The sequence below is a fragment of the Habropoda laboriosa genome, unplaced genomic scaffold (genome assembly GCF_001263275.1).
Source record: "Habropoda laboriosa isolate 0110345459 unplaced genomic scaffold, ASM126327v1 scaffold9, whole genome shotgun sequence".
Classification (NCBI taxonomy): Eukaryota; Metazoa; Arthropoda; class Insecta; order Hymenoptera; family Apidae; genus Habropoda; species Habropoda laboriosa.
This window is the reverse complement of record NW_017100191.1, coordinates 70,804-90,705: the sequence shown is the minus strand read 5'-3', so window position 1 is coordinate 90,705 and position 19,902 is coordinate 70,804. Positions and strand designations below refer to the sequence as shown.

The window sequence follows — 19,902 nt, the reverse complement described above, 5'->3', positions numbered from 1 at the left end:
CATATGCCCGATATAAGCTTGTTTCCGAATTATAGCTCTAGCTATAGCTATAGCTGACACGTGAGACGTGACAAGCGTGACGTTCACTTAATTTCACTTCACTTCACGCCACGTCACGCGTGTCACGTCTCATATCTCACGTCTCATGTTTCACGTCTCACGTCTCATATCTCACGTCTCACGTCTCTCGTTTCACGTCTCACGTCTCATATCTCACGTCTCACGTCTCACGTTTCACGTCTCATGTCTCACGTCTCACGTCTCAGCTATAGCTATAGCTAAAGCTATAATTCGGAAGCAAGCTTATATCGGGCATATGTTCATATGAACTTTTTTTCTTATTTTAGCGTACTGAGTCTATCCCCGAAGTTATGCCCACATTTTCGGAAACACCCTGTATAAAACGCGCGAAACGTTCTTAAATCCAGTGGATTTTCCGGCGACAACGGTGCATGCGACAGGGGGCCATAACTCACACGGTCGATTCACCCGGTCAATGACGATAATTCGATTGTTTTTTCCGTTGAAATAAAGGGTCTGCCGCCGCGAATTAATATTCCAGAAGTGGGGAACCCTCGATTCCATTTCTACCCATTCGAATAGTCCGAATTTCCGTGAAATCACGGAATGGGAGAACCTGATTTAGAATTGGAAAACAGCAGAAAATAGGTAGTTATCAAACGGGGCAGTTCATTAAACTTGGCAAACGTGCTTAGCTGTAGCTGTATTTGGCATCGAAGGCGAATGAAAATCGACGAAATAATTGGCAAGAACGGTGACCGACTTGTCGGATATAGCGATCGGAGATTTCACGGTGAAACGCGCTCGATTAAAGCGAAACTTTTTCAGATATTAACCCTTTCAGTGCTCGAGTATACATTTTACCTTTTTAATACAACCTTACAATTTCAACACAAATTACCTTATACACAATAACAGAACCACTCTTTTTTATATACTTCTTTTTATTAAGCATTCCGCGATTTCTTTCGAAACACACACAAACAGCCTGTACAAACAACGATAAACAAGCGTTAAATAATAAATTCTTCAACCCCCCTACACATACACACACACACAGATGCACATACATAAGTGCACGTCTAGCAAACGTATTTATGAACCTAATCTCTTTCTCTATTTTCTTTTTTTTCTCTTCTCCTATCTTTTTTTCTTCTTTTCTTATTTTTCCCTCTGGCTGATTAATCTCTCCTTTAATGCAAGCGAGGAATTCGCGGGGGCAGGCAAGAGAAGAAAATGAGACGTTAAACGACGAAGAAACGGGGAGGATGGGAGAGGTGTGTGTATCGAGGTAGATCAAAGAAGAGTCTTTCATTTTCTGAAACGAACCAGGAGCTGAAATTATTTAGCGCGTCAGTCTTTAATTAACGAGAAATTTGCGATGAAAATTACGTGGCAACTCGTTTATTGCATCACTGACCCGAGGCGCGAAGTCGATGCAATATGTACAATGTTATACCGTGTCGATGTTAGTGCGTGCGTGTGTGTACGTGTGTAAGGCAAGATAGAAGGAGATTCGTTTCGCTGTAAAGAAGAGAAGAGAAGAGAAAAAAAAGGAAGTGACGTAACGCAGAGCTTGAGGGATGTATCTGGGTCGGGGAAGAAGGCAGAGGCAATAAAGTGAGCAACGAAGGGGAGAACGTGTAATAATAAAAGACGATGCATCTTAGTTAATAAATTGTGGATATTCTGTCCAAAATTCCTAGGCCAGGTGGGCAGGTGGAGTAAATTGTTGAACAATTCTCGTGCCTTCTTCCAGACTTAGCTGCCTCTAAATATTCTTCGTCCATTGTGGGAAAATCTCCATAGTCTGGGCTGAAAGGAAATATATACGTATATAAGCAGTTTAAGTGCGTAAAATCGTGATATTGAAACAAATTTATTCTTTCTGCGTTGTTGAATAACTTCAACTATGTGGAATAAGGGAGCGAGGGAATTTTGAAGAAGTTCGAATAATTGAGAAAGTTATGAATATTGAAATATTAGGTCGTTCGGAAAGTTCTGTCGGATTTCGTCGTCTGAATTCAAATAATCATTTGCGTTCTTCATTTTGACTGTACACTTAAGACTTTTGGGTCAAAAAGGACCCAAGACCTTATGTGTAATAATTTTTATTCCCAACACGACATATGAACCTAAACAATAAACGTTTAAAATAATGTTAAGCAGAAAATAGTAAAAATATAAAAAGGCGGTGGGTCAAAAAAGACCCGAAGACCGCTCTAGGGTTAATCGGACAAAAATTGACGAATTTATTCGAAATAACAACCGTTACAATCGATACACCTTTGCTAACTTTTCGCTAATTTATTTATATCATCTACGAAACATAGGTGAGACAAAGAAAATGAATAAGTGGGTTGCACACGAGTTGTTCGATAATAATCAGTGAATGCTTCGTGCCTTCGTTTGCTCTTCGCATATTCTAAGGAACAGCAAAGACACTTTTCTTCACAGAATTGTAACTGCGATGAAAATTGGGTATTTTATGATAATTGAAAAAGATCTGAGCAGTGGTTGGATCTTAACGAACCACCTAGACACTTTCCAAAACCTAAAGCACATCCGAAAATGATAACGCTATCTGTTTTGTGATCTATTGACGGAATTATTTAGAATAATTTTTTGAGAAAGTGAGAAAATATTACGGCGAATATGTACTGCAATGGTTTTAGCGAAATGTATCGAAAGCTGTCAGTTATTCGTCCAACACTAATCAACAGAAAAGGTCCGATTCTTTTGCACGATAACACTCGACCATTTGGTATCGTTAATTACAGTGCAAAAGTTAAACGACCTGGGATATGAGATTCTACAATATCCACTCTACTCTCCGGACCTTTCGCCAACAGATTATCATCTGTTCAAACATTTTGGCGATTTTTTTAGGAAAAAGCACTTCGAAATGAACGCGACGTGGACTTTGTTGATTCCAGACCTCATAGTTTCTTTATAGATGGCGTAAATAAATTAGTGGGACGTTGGCAAAGGTGTATCAATTGTAATCATTTTTATTTTGAGTGAATACGTTAACTTTTGGCGGAGTAATGAATATTTGAGACAGAACTTTCCGAACGACCTAATATTAGGTCTATGCAAAAGTTTCCATCGTATTTTTTTTCGAGATTGTGTATTTTTTTCTTTAACCCCTTCATTACTATAGGCGTTTTGAAAATTTGCTCGCACTATACTGTTGGAGCTTTTTGCTGCACTTCCATTTTAATTTAATACTTTATTTCATCCTCACGCACTTCCACCTTAATTTAATAAACCGAATTTTGAAACGATAAGGACAAAGTAAGAAATTTTGCAGCCGTGGTTAAAAATTTACGGTCAATCACCCACGTTACCCATTAAAATCTGCCGTAGCGAAAGGGGTAAAATAGGAACAGCAATAATGTCAAATTAATTCTATATACTTCTTAATACTATGTTCACTATATCGAATAAATTGTAGTATTGTACTGTAGTATCGGGGCCTCCATACCCAAAAATATAGAACCGATACGGGACAATAACGAGGGAGTGGTTGACGTAGCGCGCAAAGCCTCGGCTTGGTAAGCCGAAGGTCCCGGGTTCGATTCCCGCTGGGTCCCTCAATATTTTTCCCTAGGTTCCTACAAATGGGGGCTCGTCCGGGATGGAGGCATCTACAGCTACACGAAACCAGGAGGAGTTGGGCGATAAAAACATGTCGAGGATTGCACGTCTCCCAAATTGCGTCGTTGTTTCGGCTGTGTGCCACTGTGTGGGGGAGTGTACCCGAAAGGTGTTGAGTTGTTGAGGTGTTGAACTTTAGGACATTTCGAGGGTGAATATCAGTTCAGGATGGCCGAGTGTAGTATCGGGGCCTCCATACCCAAAAATAGAGAACCGATACGAGAGAATAGCGAGGGAGTGGTTGGCGTAGCGCGCAAAACCTCGGCTTGGTAAGCCGAAGGTCCCGGGTTCGATTCCCGTTGGGTCCCTCAATATTTTTCCCTAGGTTCCTACAATACTAACTGTGAAAATTTCAATAAGAAAGGAAACGCACAATGCCTTTTACTGCCATCGATTTACAAGCGATGCAAACGTTTGCATAGAGCTAATAGTATATTCAAGCTGATTTTGAACAAATACTTCCGCGAATACATTAGGAACCACTAATCCGATTAATTTGAAATTTTGAACAAACGTTCATGCATAAGTTTGAGGTGGATGAGGAACGCCGTTGCACTGTTTTCACCTCAATTTGTTAAGCTCTAAGTGCTATGGTCGGTGTACAACTTGTCTGGAAAATGCAATCGTTTTATTCGTTAATTGTCCCTGCGGCAGCGGTTCGGCAGGTACGTCGCGATGGTTGGCAAAGGAAAAACTGAGCTGGTGGTGTAGGCGTACTGGGTTTTTATATTGTTAGGACAGGGAGACAGGAGTAGAGATAGATAAAGAGAGAAGTAGAGAAAGTGGTGGAAACGGAAAATTTGTAGAAAGCGGGACCGTTCGTCCTCGTGCAAACCTGGATGCCACATGCGCGCTTCTTAGGCTACTCGAGGACGAAGGCGAGTCTTAACCCGGGGAGGGACCAAAGAACGGAAACTAAAATCTGAAGGAGTTGGAAAAGAGTAAGTTCGCGTGGAAAAGTAGGTTCGGTAAGGGCTTGTTGGCAGTGACGTATCCGCCACAAGTCTACCGTTCGAGGGAGAAGAAATTGATCTTACGTTAGCAACAAATGCAACAATTCTCCCATTAATCCCTCGTTCTTCAAAGTCATCGACGCAGCCTCGCAGATATTCTTCATCAGGCAACCTTTCCCATCGATGTTCCGCCTGTAATATAATCGTTGACAATTAACGCCGGGTAAAGACACCGGAATAACGAGTGTACCGAGCCACGTTTATATCGTAAACATTTAATAGCGGTAACGCGTTGACTTTAGCATTACACACGTTGATAGAATATACACCCTATAAATTGTTCGTGTGTTACGTGAACTATTCATTAAAACGTGGCCGCAACAGTATAACACGCGTTGTACATTTACGCTGTATGTCATTGGAATATCCTTGAAATAAAACTCTCCTTGTTGGATCGTCAACCGTCAAACGTCTGTACAGCAATAAATTACAAAGGCAACGAGAGTGATTCGCTAGCGTGTCAATTCGCTAATTATTCATCGTTGTAAATTTCCAGCGAGGCAAGGGAATTATTAATTGTTCGAAACTACAAATTCCAGCCGTTTACGAATAATCGACAATTCCCGCGATTACAAATTCCGAGAGGCTGCGAATGAACGATTACAGGTAACCCCCGTGTAACACGGTTCGAGAAATGGGGAAATACCCGAACAATATGGAACATAATAACAGCTTCTAAAAGCAAAAAATATTTCATTTGAAATTAGGGAAATCCCCGAATAACACTGAACATAATAAAACCTTTTAAGAGCAAAAGATATCTCATTTGAAATTTTTCATTCGAGCCTGGATGTCGTATCGAATTTGGCCGCAGAATTTTCAGATTTAATAGAATTTTAAATTCATTTTGTACGTAGAGTATTAAGTACGTACATTTTAAAACCTTGTGTTTTTCTTTTTACTACATTATACGTAGATTAATAATTTTCGGAGATTAAATTAATAATTGAGTATTATTTAGCCTTTTCTAAAGAAATGGTAATTATGTTTTCCATTTTTGTGAATTAATTTGCAGCTTATTTAATACATATTAATATGTTATATTTTTGGTGAAAATTGCTTTAACCCTTATGTCAATAACTACAATTGTCGTCTACTTTATCGTCCACTTTTAGTAGTTTCAAAATTCTAAACTTGAGGCAAACACGGATAGGAAGTGTGCGAAATAACAACGATCTGGCCGGATATTTCAATCTTTTACCTGGAAGATCAAACATTTTAAGTGAGAATTATGCAAAAGGGTACCCGGTTATTGACATAAGGGTTAATAAAGATATTTCTCTTAATTATAAAGATATAATAATACGTTTTCTTTTCATTTTTGGAACCTAACGCCCCTTTTATGTACTAGTTCTTTGTTTCATATAACAGGGATTCGCATAACACGTCATTTTTTAGGAATCTAACAACCGTGTTATACGAGAGTTATCTGTATTCGACGATGTGTGAACTTCTTCTAATAACGACAGAGAGGTAGACTTACCTGTCTAGCTCTTGCTGCAGAATATCGTAGACAGGAGCTCTCTCGTTCCAGCTAGCTCTTCTACGTCGACCACGTGACGAATTCTCGAAGAAGTTTGTGAAGAAGGTCGCGTTGTCTGGCAACATGTATTGGAACTGAATGTTTTGGCCGTAAACCAAAATCCTGCCGGAGAGTTGCACAGGCATCGCGAAGCCGATGATTAGCTTGACAGAAATGCAATAAATATACAAGTGTAAGCGTTCGGATGCACGTCGAATTCGATTCGTAGGAATTCTCCTCGGTCCGAAAGCTCAACGACGAAGCCACTTCGCGGTAATACTCGAGCTGCTTCCTTTTTTATCTATGAAACATGAAATTCTTCGGAAGTGGTATTTGTAATATAAAAATGCTCGTAAAAGGGAACTTTCGTAGGCTAATTCGAATGGAAATTCGATACCATGGATGATCGAGTGTGTGAAATAATGTAAAATAAAAGTGGGAAATATACTAATACACATATGTGAATGTAAAAGTGTATTCAAAAACATGAGAAACATTGTAGAGGAACAGGGGGAATTTTAAAAAAACAAAATTTGCCTTCGTGAGGGTAACAAATTTCCATAGGCTAATTCGGTACCAGATTTACATATGTACTTCTTCTGGAAGAATTGTATCAGGTTTATGCAAACGTTTCCATCGCTTGTAATTCGACCGGAGTATTTAAATTTTCACAGTTGGTATGCAATACTAATATAGTATTAATATTATACAGTTAGTATTTTTATGACGATCATTGGACAGTGAGTCAAAGAATTGAAAAAAGAATAAATTTTTTAAAATTGGACCAAATGACTTGAGCTTCTTTGGGAAATTTGGATTAGTTTACTAGATGACGTGTACAACAAATTTTGAAAAAATTGAAAATTGTGGAAATCGTGAAGAAAATCGTAAAGGTCACTGTTTACAACTTTTCTATCTGAGCTTGTAATGAAAATTTAAGAGATACGGTTTGTAGATTTATGTCAATTATACACATGCTGAAAATTTCATCGAAATTGGTCAATGCCGCTATGAGCTACAAACTATTAAAAATTGTGAAAATCGCTGTTTCTCACGACTTTCGGCATGTAACTATAATAAATCTGAAGATTCTTGCATTTTTCGATGCCTGTCGCTTGTTTCTCCATCAACCGATTTCAATGAGATTTTCTGCACGTGTATAATTAACATAAATCTACAAACCGTATTTTTCTTCGCGATTTCCACAAATTTCAATTGTTTAAAAATTTCTTGTACACGCCATCTAGCAAACTAATCCTAATTTCCCAAACTCGGGAAATCCTAATTACTCTTTTTTGAAGGGTATACGATCAATTCTTCGACTCACTACAAATATAAAAAAAAGTAAATACTGCAAAAAGATACGATGGAAACTTCTGCATAGACCTAATAGAAATTTAATACGTGAAAAAAGAAAATCGATTTTTCTGGTCCCCAAACACGAGAATACTCCCTTCAATCGGCGTGTGAGAGAAATTCGAATAAACCTCGAATTTGCGCGAACCCGACAAAAGTGTGAAAAAATAAAACTCGTCTTGGTACGGGTAAGAAAAAAAAAATAAATAAACGAGAACATCAGGAGAAGTTGTGAACGAGTGCTGCAAGAAAGTTGCAGCGAAACGATTCCTGCTTCGCGATATTTCACTTTGTTTGCGCCTCGACGCCCCGAGAAGGGTGCAATGTTTGCAAAAACAATGCAGCTCTGCGCGGAACTGAGTCGTGGCGCGCGTACGACAGCAATTAGGGAGCAGAAAAATAGTCTTCAAAGGTGCATAGGCCGAGTAAAAGGACTGCGACAGATGCTATTAAAATTCGCGAGCAACCAGCTCACGCTACAATCGGGAAGATTGCGGCGAACTTTAACTAACATGAATTCCTTTCCCCTCCTCTACTCTTCGTTCGCTGCGTCACGTTCGAAGACGAGAGGCAAACCTCCAGCTGGAAGAAACGTCTGACGAGCCCGATGTTCGAGTCCTTCGGTGGACCGTGAAAATTTACGCGAAGTTTCAAAGATCGCGAGCAAATAAAGCGTGCTGCCACGCTGCACTGTACAAACAATTACCAGAAAGGAGTACCGAGCAAAAAGGAAGCTTTTTTCCTCTCGCTGCGATAGAATCTTCTTTTCCGAATTTGTTAGGAGGAACTTTTGCAAGTGTAAAGAATTTACGAATCGATGGAGAAAAGTCGAAAAGGAACTGGATAAAATAGTTTCTCCCCTTTTCTTCGACCACCCGTCTCGTCTTTGAACCGCGCCGGACGTAACGAAATGAACCAGCGAGCGGAAACTGGAATCAAGCGAACAGCAAAAATCGCACTATTAGCCTTCCGAAGAGAGACAAGGCAAATGTACTTATCCTCCTATCTATACAATATTAATGAATATGTGTATATTTCGAAAACAAGTTTCAAGCTTTCTCTCCGGGCAACGATTCACGTGCATTTCCTCTTTTGCAGATTTTTATGTCTCATGCACACCGAAGTAAAATCTTCTAACTTGTGGAGGCTCGTCTAACTTTCACCCTTTGTCGAGAGGTTCCACGAAAACCATCGCGATCCAGACGAATAAATAACGCTCCAAGTGTATTTATAAAATCGATATCCGTCCGAATTAAAATTATACGTCTGCTTCTACATTTCGAAAACAAGTTTCAAAATTTCTCCCCTGACAGCAATTAACCTGCACGAATTCGTAAGATTAAGATTTACCCCTGATAAGATGCGTTTATTAGACGAATTCTGGAAATGGACACCCCGGGTATTGAACAACGTTATACATTCCGGCTATTGACATAAGGGTTAAATAAATTCAACTTGGTTTTTCCGGAGGGGGGAAGCTCGTTGAACGAGTGCCCGGCACAAAAGCGACTCGACACGTGCTGAAACTTCATAATTGTCCTGCTGATAAGATACACCGGGGCTTCAGAGCAAAGACATGGAAGTAATTCAAAGTCGTCGGCTCTCTTTTGCAACAGACTGGCTCGTTCTCCTCCTCCTCCGCCTCCTCCACGCCGCCGCCGACGTTTTCCTTTTTCCTCTCACTTTGAAGCTTGCGCTTTTGACGCAGTGCAGCTTCGCGTGTTTAGATACATACTGACCCAGAAACCGGGGGGAGAGGGTGAATTTTATTTCACGCCAGTTTCCCGCCTCCTCAAGGCGAACACGCCCAAATATTTACTACCACCGTTGCTGTCTGCCTGAAAATCTACTAATCAAACACTTCATCCGCGAAACAGCGACGATCGTACACATACGTACGTACGGCTGTCGATCCTATAAACTAGTATACTCCTGTGCAGCGACCTGGCGAGCTTATCAAATATTGTGTTTTTTCCACCTTCCTGTTCAATTTGGAGCATACAGCGAATACTTGGGAAATGTAAATAAAAATCGCAAACAGAGGGGGACAAAATCTTAACGAGGAGGAAATTGAATTTTAAACGGACGGACGAAGAAGCGTCGTGAAACTTCTCGTGTAGGTGAATAATTCGAAAGTGGGGAAGAAGGAAGTGTCGTCGCGTATCGATTTCACGGTAGCGTTTTCGGAAGTCTCGTTTTCTACGAGAGAGAGGAGAGTTGCGCGAGTAATTGAGGGAGCCCAGAAAGCTGACAGAAGCCAGGGCAAACAGTCAATCAGGACATTTGCTCGCTCGCTCGGTGGGGAGGGGAGGAAACGAGCGAAAACTACAGAAAGAGTTTTCCGATTTAATTAGAAAATTTGAGAGAAGTCGGGTAGATAAAGCTGCAGTTAATTATCAGCGCGGTCTCGAGAAGGGGAATGAGACGTTCTACTCCCTCGGTTTAAAGTTCTCCACCGTCGCTACTTCCGCCAGGACGAACACGTTCATACCTAAGTCCCGGCGTTACTAACGTAAGACTACCCAGGACCAAACTCCGGAGAAATTCGGTTTAGTTTGTATTCCGTTTCCGAGCGTTGATTCCCAGCCTGTCCACGGGAGAGGAGGCCTCCTCCGAAAAGGAGATCGGCAGTCGTCTGTCTGACGGAGTGTGATTCGAGATGTTAATTGCGGAAAGGAAAACAGCGAAGAACTTTTTGTTTTATCTCTCTTTTCTTTTTCACCTCTGTAGACTGTTTCTTTGAAACTTGCTGTGTTTGCACGAACAACAGCGTAAAAGAGGACTTTTACGGGGAACTTTTCATCGGGAAATAACGAAGTCTTAATGTACACTCCAGTTTGTAGGTATTAGGACACTTACTGAATGTGAAGCATAACGAGTTCCACCGAAATTTACTGTAGTCCAATGAACTTCGTCGAAGTCTACCAGAATTTAGCAAAATCTACTGAAATCTGCCGAATTCTATTAAAATCTAGTGTGTTCTAATGAATTCAATTGAAATCTACTGTATTCTGCTAAAATTTACTGTAATCTACTAAGTTCTACCAAAATTTACGGAATTCGATTAAAATCTACTGTATTCTATTAACGTTTACTAAAATCTACAAAAATTTATTGAAACCCACTGAATTTTACTAAAATCTACAAAAATCTATCGAAATCTACTGAATTTATCTAAAATTTACAAAAATCTATTGAAATCCACTGAATTTTACTAAGATCTATAAAAATCTATCGAAATCTACTGAATTTAACTAAGATCTATAAAAATCTACCGAAATCTACTGAATTTAACTAAAATCTACAAAAAACCTTTTGAAATCTACTGAATTTTACTAAGATATACAAAAATCTATCGAAATCTACTGAATTTAATTAAAATTTACAAAAATCTATTGAAATCCGCTGAATTTTACTGAAATCTACAAAAATCTATTGAAATCTACTAAATTTTACTAAAATGTACAAAAAACCTATTGAAATCTACTAAATTTTACTAAAATCTACAAAAATCTATCGAAATCTACTGAATTTAATTAAAATTTACAAAAATCTATTGAAATCCGCTGAATTTTACTGAAATCTACAAAAATCTATTGAAATCTACTAAATTTTACTAAAATGTACAAAAAACCTATTGAAATCTACTAAATTTTACTAAAATCTACAAAAATCTATTAAAACCCACTGAATTGGACTAAAATCAACAAAAAATCTATTGAAATCCATTGAATTTTACTAAAATCTGCAAAAATCTATTGAAACCTACTGAATTTTACTAAAATCTATACACTAAATCTGAAAAAAAACATATTCGACACGTTGCTTTTCCTGATCGACAATGTTATTCTTTATTTTCAACAGCAAGGGAGACAATTTAGGTGCTCGTTATAAGTGGGACACCCTGTGCATAACTCTTTTACGTTAGGAAGATATCCCAATAAATAGAGCTCCCGAATTACGAGCTAGTTCCGCTAACTTTATCGTGAGAAGTGCTACCGTCCGACGTACATTTATATTTCACCCCCGAAAATTGATAAAACGAAGAAGATGTGCAATAAAATTAACGACGCGATAATTTCTCGTTCGATGCTCGCATTAATTAACAAGGTGTCGTCGTCGGAATGAAACATCCCGGTGGAATCGCCCGCACACACGTTCAGAAGGTACCCAGTGAAATTTGAATATGCAAGATCTACGAGCGTCCGGCGATATTTATGTGACAAGACGGACGCGAAATAAAAGGGTGGCACGTGGCCGTTGCGCGCTCCACCATATTTTTCATTCACGCTTCCACGTTTAAATGGGCCTGTTTATCTTCTATATGGTTTCCAGATACCGGCCGACCGAATAAATTATAACCGCGGGCCATTATCGTAACGCGGGAACCGCGCGTCGATCCACCGGAGATATAATTATCAATACCTACCCGACCGATAATCGTCATTCGCGAATTTTTCCCACTCGAGCGTGATTTCACTTGTTCTCGCGTGCACAAATTAACCCTCTAAGAGGGATCTTCGAGACGAGGAGAAAGGACAGCGGGGAGAGATTATTAAGTTTTATCGCGACTTCGTCCGAGAATAAATAAATACCTTGAAAGTACCACCGAAAGGATAAACAAGCGGCGGGGGAAACAATGCTTGCCTCTTCTCTCGAAGTTGCTCGTTTTCGCTTCCCTGGATCCGTCCTATCGTCAACAGGAGCAACAAAGACACCAAGTCCACTTTCATCTGAATAAACATCATCGTCCGTTATTTCTTGCCACTTCCTAGCTCTCAGGATCTCCCTGATTTCGTCGCGCTCGACCGAGTGAAAAAAATGTGTATCTATCAGCAAACTTACGAATTTGTTTCAGAGTAAATTTCTTCGAATAATTTTTCCTCCATTTACAAGGCGGGAAATGGCGTTTCACTCACCTCCAGGACGAAAGAAGTTTCTAACACTCTGTCAAAGGCAATTTTGTCCACAAAGGCACGCAACTAGCACGAAACACGCGGCCCCCGCCCGACTCTGTCGAGTTTCTGACTGCTCGAACTTCCAGTTCCTCCTCGAAATTAACGTGTCATCTGTCAACTTGAAGCGTAGTTACACCGAAGGCTTCTGCGCTCTGTTGTAGCCTGTTGAACGAGCTAATTTTCCATCCTTACTTCAATACCAGTCGTTTCAGATCCAGGCTTCACGTTAATATCTCAACTGGTTCCCCGGAGACACGTCCTTTTCCTCATTGGTTCCCATTGATTCGTTAATTAAATACGAAAACAACCTGACGTTTTCTCTTCCTTTTCTCTTTTTCTCCTTGTACGTGGAGTAGTTTATGCTTCGAGCGTTCATTAGAACGATTCTCATAATCACAGTTACCCAGAACTCTGCGCTGAGGAATGTTCAAGTCCCCGGAGTGAATGGAACCGCGGTAACTTCTAAATAAGGATGGCAGCGGAGGAAGAGTATTGGGGTAGGTGAGGATCGCGCGTTGAAACTTGCCGCTTCCGCGATGACAAAGAGACCGAAATGTATAAACAAAAGGGAGAAGAGACCACGAGACACATTTTCCAACGTGAAAACACCGCTGCCGGATGTGTGTGTGCTCGCGAAGTGTACGACTGTTGGGACTGGCGCGGAAAGTTGGCGCGCCTCGTTGGAATTTCTCTCTTCGTGATCGTTGAAGAAGACTCGGAAGAAACGTCTTGTATCAATATTGTGTTGCAAACGTCACAGCAGGCATTTCTGACGGAAACCTCGGTGGAATAATGTTTTATTGATTTTTTTACTCCCTCGGGAATCTCGTGCGGGATGAAGAATAGATGGATTAATTCAGTTCGAAAAGTTGAAGCATAACACGAACGAAGAAAAGGAAGATGTGTGTAACCGTCGAAGATTTTTCTACAAGTAGTAGCACGACGACAAAGTCGAATTCTGGGTTTCAGAATAGAATATCGCAAGACAAACACCAAGTACAACAGCTGAATCGTTCGAGGAATAAGGACGTGGTTGGCAAATAAGGGGAGGGGAAACGGGACGATAGGGAAGGCTCGCGCGGAAAGGAGAGATCGCTCTGCTCCGCTTTTATATCGCGTTTCTCTAGCCATTTTAGGGCGAATCTCGACAGCGAAATTTACTTTGGACTTTTCCCATTTTTCGTTCCACTTTTGTGAACCCGGTGAAATCGAACCCGCCTTACCTCGCTCTCTACTCGAGAGGGATATCGTGCAAGTCGGCCAGCTTTATCGATCAATCCAATTGGATGGTGAACGAAACGTTATCGTCCATTTTGTGCTACGTGAATCGGGTATGTCGATCTTGATTATCGTTTCGAATGCCATTTCCATCAATGTTCCTTCTTCCCGAATCACGCGAAACGTTGACTGATTTACCCAGCCGGAACGTTTTGTAAATTACAGAAATTACTTATCAAAATTGCCGCTATTATACGGAAGTTTCTTTATTGCGAACAGTTCAGAAGGAAGTGGCTTTCCGGGCCATTATGTGGGATCCTACCGCGAAATTTACTTAGCACTATTCCTCGCACAACTTTCCAACTACTCTATAATAAATTCTTTTACGACGATATCACTGCTACGTATAGTCCCGCCAACGATAAAGCCGATATCGTGGAACAATTGATTTAAAGAGCGTGGAGACGAAATTCTGTAGAGTGTCACGAAGTGTCGGGAAGATTCAACGTCGACGAATAACGTACAAGTATTTTACAGTTAGCCTTTCAGCAGTTTCCTAGAGATTCGGATTTTTATGTGCGCGGAAGTAGTAACACGTTAGCAAAAATCTATGGAACATTATGGAAATTTTTTCGAATAAGCATGTTCAATTTCGGTAGTATTGTGTTTTTTTCGAAATGAACGACATAAAACCGCGGAAAATTTCAAGATGACTTGATACTGCTGGTTGAAGTTAGATTTGTAACGACAACCTAAGAACATTCTCAGTTGCAATGATAATTGAATCACCCATCTAACCAGAAATCGTAGTAAACATTCTAGGAACTAGAACAAACTCACAGATCCCATTTCTTGTAAATTTAAGTTATAGAAAGCACACCTTAATAACGAATAAATGCAAGTCTCTTAATGCAATAAATGCAATTTTAACCATTTGCACTCCTATGTCGAGTGTGACTCGACGTTAATTTTATTCACAGGTACTCCTATGTCGAGACACGCTCGACATTTTTAAGTTGCCAGTTTAAGCATGTATTATATTTCGCAATACAGTATATTCTCCACAAGTGTCAGACCACAAGGAAGCTAAACCTGACACTCGTAGAGTCAGGGACTACGTTTTCGAGCCTCGCACCCGTCCTTGTAGTTTGCCGAACGTAGACAACCAAGAGGCAACCAAGCGATATAAATATCAACTTTTTTAATTTTACGATATTCCGAAAATAGATTATTAATTACGGTAAACTACTAAGACGGTTCAATTTAGGGAGGGCATAGTGCACTCGTTCCAAATCAGCTCACAGTCCGCCGAGCGGCGATCGCGCATGCGTCGAGCGAAAAAAAGTATGGCGTATTGTATTGTATTAAGACCACGTGTGTGACGTTTGTTCTCGGTTTTGCCAATAAAAGTAATATAAAATCAGAAAATTCTTTTCTCGCTAACTCTTTTCTGTGCGCGAACAGACAGCAAGGTTTATGTTTGGCTCGATGTACGTACAGCGACACAGGTTCGCGTGTCTTATGTTTGGCTCGCAAGAAATATCACGAGTTCTAAGAAGCTAAGGCCTAGAAGTTTTCCCAGAACATTTTCAATTTCATTTCTCGACTAATTTATTTTCCTGACATTTTTTACTCGCACGAGAGTTCTCTCAAGAATACCAAACTACTTGGTCTTCACAAAGCAACTGTTCCACAGTACGAGAGCAGTCGCTCTCTCTCGCGATAGTTTTACTTTCTAAATGGTACGTAGGTTCGTGTTTAGTTCGATGTAATGCAGACAACGACTCTGGCTCGAATTTCTTATGTTCGGTTTAATTTCTTATGTTTTGCTCGAGTTTCTTATGTTTCACTAGCAAAAAACATCGCGAGTCTCGCGCAATGTTTTGGTAGATGAGGTTGCTAGGCCCAAGTACATAATTGAGGGTTACTCACACGCCTAGGATTTTTCCCAGAATGCTGCGTGCCAGGGAGCAGAAATCGGGCAAATCGTCACGTACGCAGTTGCTGTCTAGAGGCTTACCGGATGAGTGCGTCGACGAACGACGTTTGTACCGTGCTATCATAGTTTGTAGAAGATTCAGTGCTCCCTCGAATAAAGCGGTTTCAATCGTGCGTGGATTTCGAATCAATTTACGTACTTAGCATATTCGTTCGTGTGAATTAAGTGCAGCTGCATACAAGAAGTCAGTGCACCGAATTCAAGTACACAACGAACAGCTCAGCTTGGGAGAAAAATCAAACGAGATGCGTGTCTCATTTCTCGATCAATCTTTTTTTCCTGACATTTTTTCTCGCACGTGAGTTCTCTCAAGAATACCAAACTACTTCGTCTTTCCAAAGCAACTGTTCCACAGTAGTATCATTACGTATCCATACGAGAGCAAGTCTCGACACGTTTACTCTCAGACAGTTGAGCTATGCTCTCGGACTGTCAAGCTCAGGGGCAGTGTCCACTCGCGAGAGATACCCTCGAGAGCAACTCGCGATAGTTTTAGTTTGAAAATGACACGTATCTTCGTATTTAGTTCGATGTAATCCAGACAACGACTCTGGCTCGAATAACGACTCTGGCTCGAGTTTCTTGTGTTTTGCTCGAGTTTCTTATGTTTCACTAGCAAAAAACATCGCGAGCCTCGCGCAATGTTGTGCGACGTGAGGTTGAGTAGGCCAAAGTTACATACTTGAGGGTCACTCACACGCCTAGGATTTCTCCTAGAACTGTTTCGTGTAACAGGGAGCAGAAATCGGGCAGTCCTCACGTACGCAGTTAGTGTTTACGGGCCTACCGAACGAACGAGTGCGTCGACGAATGACGTTTGTACCGGTGCTATCATAGTTTGTAGAAGATTCAGTGCTCCCTCGAATAAAGCGGTTTCAATCGTGCGTGGATTTCGAATCAATTTACGTACTTAGCATATTCGTTCGTGTGAATTAAGTGCCGCTGCATACAAGAAGCTAGTGCACCGAATACAAGTACACAACGGACAGCTCAGCTTGGGAGAAAAATCAAACGAGAAGCGTGCATCTGCGAGCTACACAGCTACAGTTTCACGATATGTGCATGCGTGAATAATATATACAGTATATTCGCCACAAGGAACGTTCACAAGGACAGCGATTAAAAGATAAACATGAAACGTGAGTCGAGGCAACCAAGCGATATAAATATCAACTTTTTTATTTTACGTTTTTTTATCCCGAAATTTTTCTTAACATATTGATGAGATTTCACTGATGAAAATGACATAAAACACGACATAATTTGAACAACATTTACTTATTAACACGTTCACTGTCACGCCAGATTTACAGGTTGCTGTCAGGCGGCCACAAGAAAATACATTTTAAGCATATACATTAAGCAGCTCATATTTGAGCTGGCAATACACAACACAACTAACTACTAAACCAAATCACCAGAAAAATTTTCAATATTATTATTGAAGTAAGCTTTCGTAGAATGAGAGTGAAAAATTGAAGGAATCAAAAGAAAAAACGCAATTCATTTCTATTTCGATTCTAGAATATAAGAAAATTTGAATAAAATACGCGACGAGATTTGGGGAGAAGTATAAGTTAAACGCGTAAAAATATTCAATAATAAACGAACTAGGGATGAAGCTATTATTTCAATACGCGATGCACTAACTCTAGTATTTACTAAAATTCAAAAATTCTCGTATAAATTCCGAAAATAGATTATTAATTACGGTAAACAACTGAGACGGTTTAATTTAGGGTGGGCATAGTGCACTCGTTCCAAATCAGCTCACAATATACAATAATAAATCAACTAACCTCTTAACATGCAATTCATGCAAATTCCTTGGATGGTAAATTATTAGTAAACAAAATAGCAAGTCATAAAATAAATTCAATATCAGAGAAAATATATGAAAAATTTCAAATTAATTTCAATTGCTGGAAGAAAAGTACATATTGATTGTTATGCTGTAACGAAAAAGCAAACTCTTAACCTCTCAATTTCAATATCCTATTCGACAAGTCTGAAGAACAACGATGACTAAAATTCAAATGTTTATTTCCCTAAACCTTCAAAATAATTTCGAAATATTTTATTCGAAGCGGAGTATTCCAAGTCAGTATCGATAATTGAAGAAATTATTTGATTGTATTTAAAAGAACCGAAAGGAGAATATTTAAAGTCTGATATTAAATGTCTAGCAAGTACCAGTAATTGGTAAAATGATTTATATTTGTTTTAAAAGGAAAATTTCTAATAGGTATTAGTTAAAATGAATTGTTATTCAGTCTATTGTATTGAAATTCTAATTGATTCTAATGTATACAAGTGTTACAAGAAGGCTGAGTGTGTACAGGGTGGACATAGGCTAGCTAGTAGCCCCCGACCACTCTATGAACTTTAACGTCTATACTCGAAAGTGTATCGTCAACACTAACACGTTACCCAGATTATCCAAAAATTGAAGAAGTTACTTTTAAAATTGAACATTCTACGGTGTTTCGAGAGATTTGATAATCATAGTCGAACCTTAAACGAACGTTCAAACGAAGAAAATTTTCCAAAAATCATTTCGTACGTTATTAATCGATAAAACAAAAATTCATTGTTGAAAAATAAATATTTCCTGAAAATCTTCATCTTCCATACAAGATTCAAGATTTTCCCTAATTAAGAGTAATTTCAAAAGATTATCTGTATAAGCTATTATTTCAATACGCGATGCACTGACTCTAGTATTTACTAAAATTCAAAAATTCTCGTATAAATTCCGAAAATAGATTATTAATTACGGTAAACTACTGAGACGGTTTAATTAAGGGTGGGCATGGTGCTGCTTTAGTTTGAAATGATTTATAAACACATAATTAACAGAGGAAAAACCGTGAAACGGCAAAACGTCTACATTCTAATTGTTATAACATGTAAACAGAACTTTAAATTTAGTGTAAACAGAAAAAATATATAATACAATTTATTTCACGGTATTGCAACAAATAAACGTTGAATCAATATTTAATTCGTATAAAAACAATTATTTAACGTAATAATTTTACCTTCACTATGGCTATTTTTAATCTACGACCACAGGTCAACCTGATTTCTAATCCTTACGAACTTTAAATTCAGTCTAAACTGAGAAAATATATAATACAATTTATTTCACGGTATTGCAACAAACAAACGTTGAATAGATTCTTAATTCGTATAGAAACATTTATTTAAAATAATAATTTCACCTTCACTATGGCTATTTTAAATTTACGACCAAGGGTCAACCTGATTTTTAATCCTCCGAACTTGATTTCACAACGAGAAAGTAATAAGATCGTTGAAACGTACTTATTTGTCAAAGAAACTTGCAAAAATGTATAAATAATAATATGTAATGTTTTAACAAATTTTTGGAAGTATAAATTAATAATAAAATTGTGAAAATTAATAAATTATACGTTATTATAACATTAATAGAATTATGACTAAACCGAAGTTCGAAGTCGAGTATTTAAAGTCTGATATTACGTGCCTAGCGAGTGCCGGTAATTGTTAAAATTTGTTTAATAATTAGTAATAGAAATTCTAATTGATTCTAATGTATACAAGTGTTACAAGAAGGCTGAGTGTGTACAGGGTGGACATAGACTAGCTAGTAGCCCCCGACCACTCTATTCACATCTCAGAACCTTCAGGTCAAAATACGCCGCGAAGTGTCTAGGGCCCAGTATAAAGGGTAAATGATTTCGCGGGACATCGGCGGGTCCTTATATACCTGCGGTACCCTCTCCCCAAAGTCATTAGCAAAATCGTCGGTTAGGTCAGGCGGGAAATTTTCGCGGGAGATTTTCGCGGGAGATTTCCGATATCGTAACACGGTATAATTTATCAATTTTCACAATTTTATTAAAAATTTATACTTCCGACAATTTGTTATAACATTGCATATAACAATTTATACGTTTTTACAATATTCTTCAATGGAAACATAGGTTTTAGCGTTCTCGTTACTTACTCGTGGTTAAATTAATTTCGTAGGGATTAAAAATCAGGTTGACCTGTGGTCGTAGATTAAAAATAACCATAGTACAGCTAAATTTATCGTGTTAAATAATTCTTCTTACACGAATGAAAAATGTATTCAACGTTTGCTTGTTACAATACCATGAAATAAAT

The 19,902-nt window shown here is 39.0% G+C and overlaps 1 protein-coding gene across 1 annotated transcript; it reads right to left on the bottom strand.

Moving 5' to 3' along the window:
- Positions 1-1,691: 1,691 nt before the first annotated feature.
- Positions 1,692-12,320, bottom strand: LOC108570094. Its single transcript, XM_017931883.1, has 4 exons — positions 12,168-12,320; positions 6,178-6,380; positions 4,719-4,826; positions 1,692-1,836 (listed from the first exon to the last, which is right to left on the bottom strand). The coding sequence occupies exons 1-4, from the start codon at positions 12,318-12,320 to the stop codon at positions 1,692-1,694; spliced, it is 609 nt and encodes a 202-aa protein (XP_017787372.1).
- Between the last annotated feature and the right edge of the window lie 7,582 nt (positions 12,321-19,902).

Excerpts from the sequence above, each read along its gene's own strand:
- LOC108570094 (XM_017931883.1), bottom strand. The coding sequence starts at position 12,320 with ATGATGTTTATTCAGATGAAAGTGGACTTGGTGTCTTTGTTGCTCCTG. Across the intron at positions 6,381-12,167 it reads CTTTCGGTGGTACTTTCAAG|CTAATCATCGGCTTCGCGAT; the intron begins GTATTTATTTAT and ends ATTTCTGTCAAG. Across the intron at positions 1,837-4,718 it reads TTGTTGCATTTGTTGCTAAC|CCCAGACTATGGAGATTTTC; the intron begins GTAAGATCAATT and ends ATTTCCTTTCAG.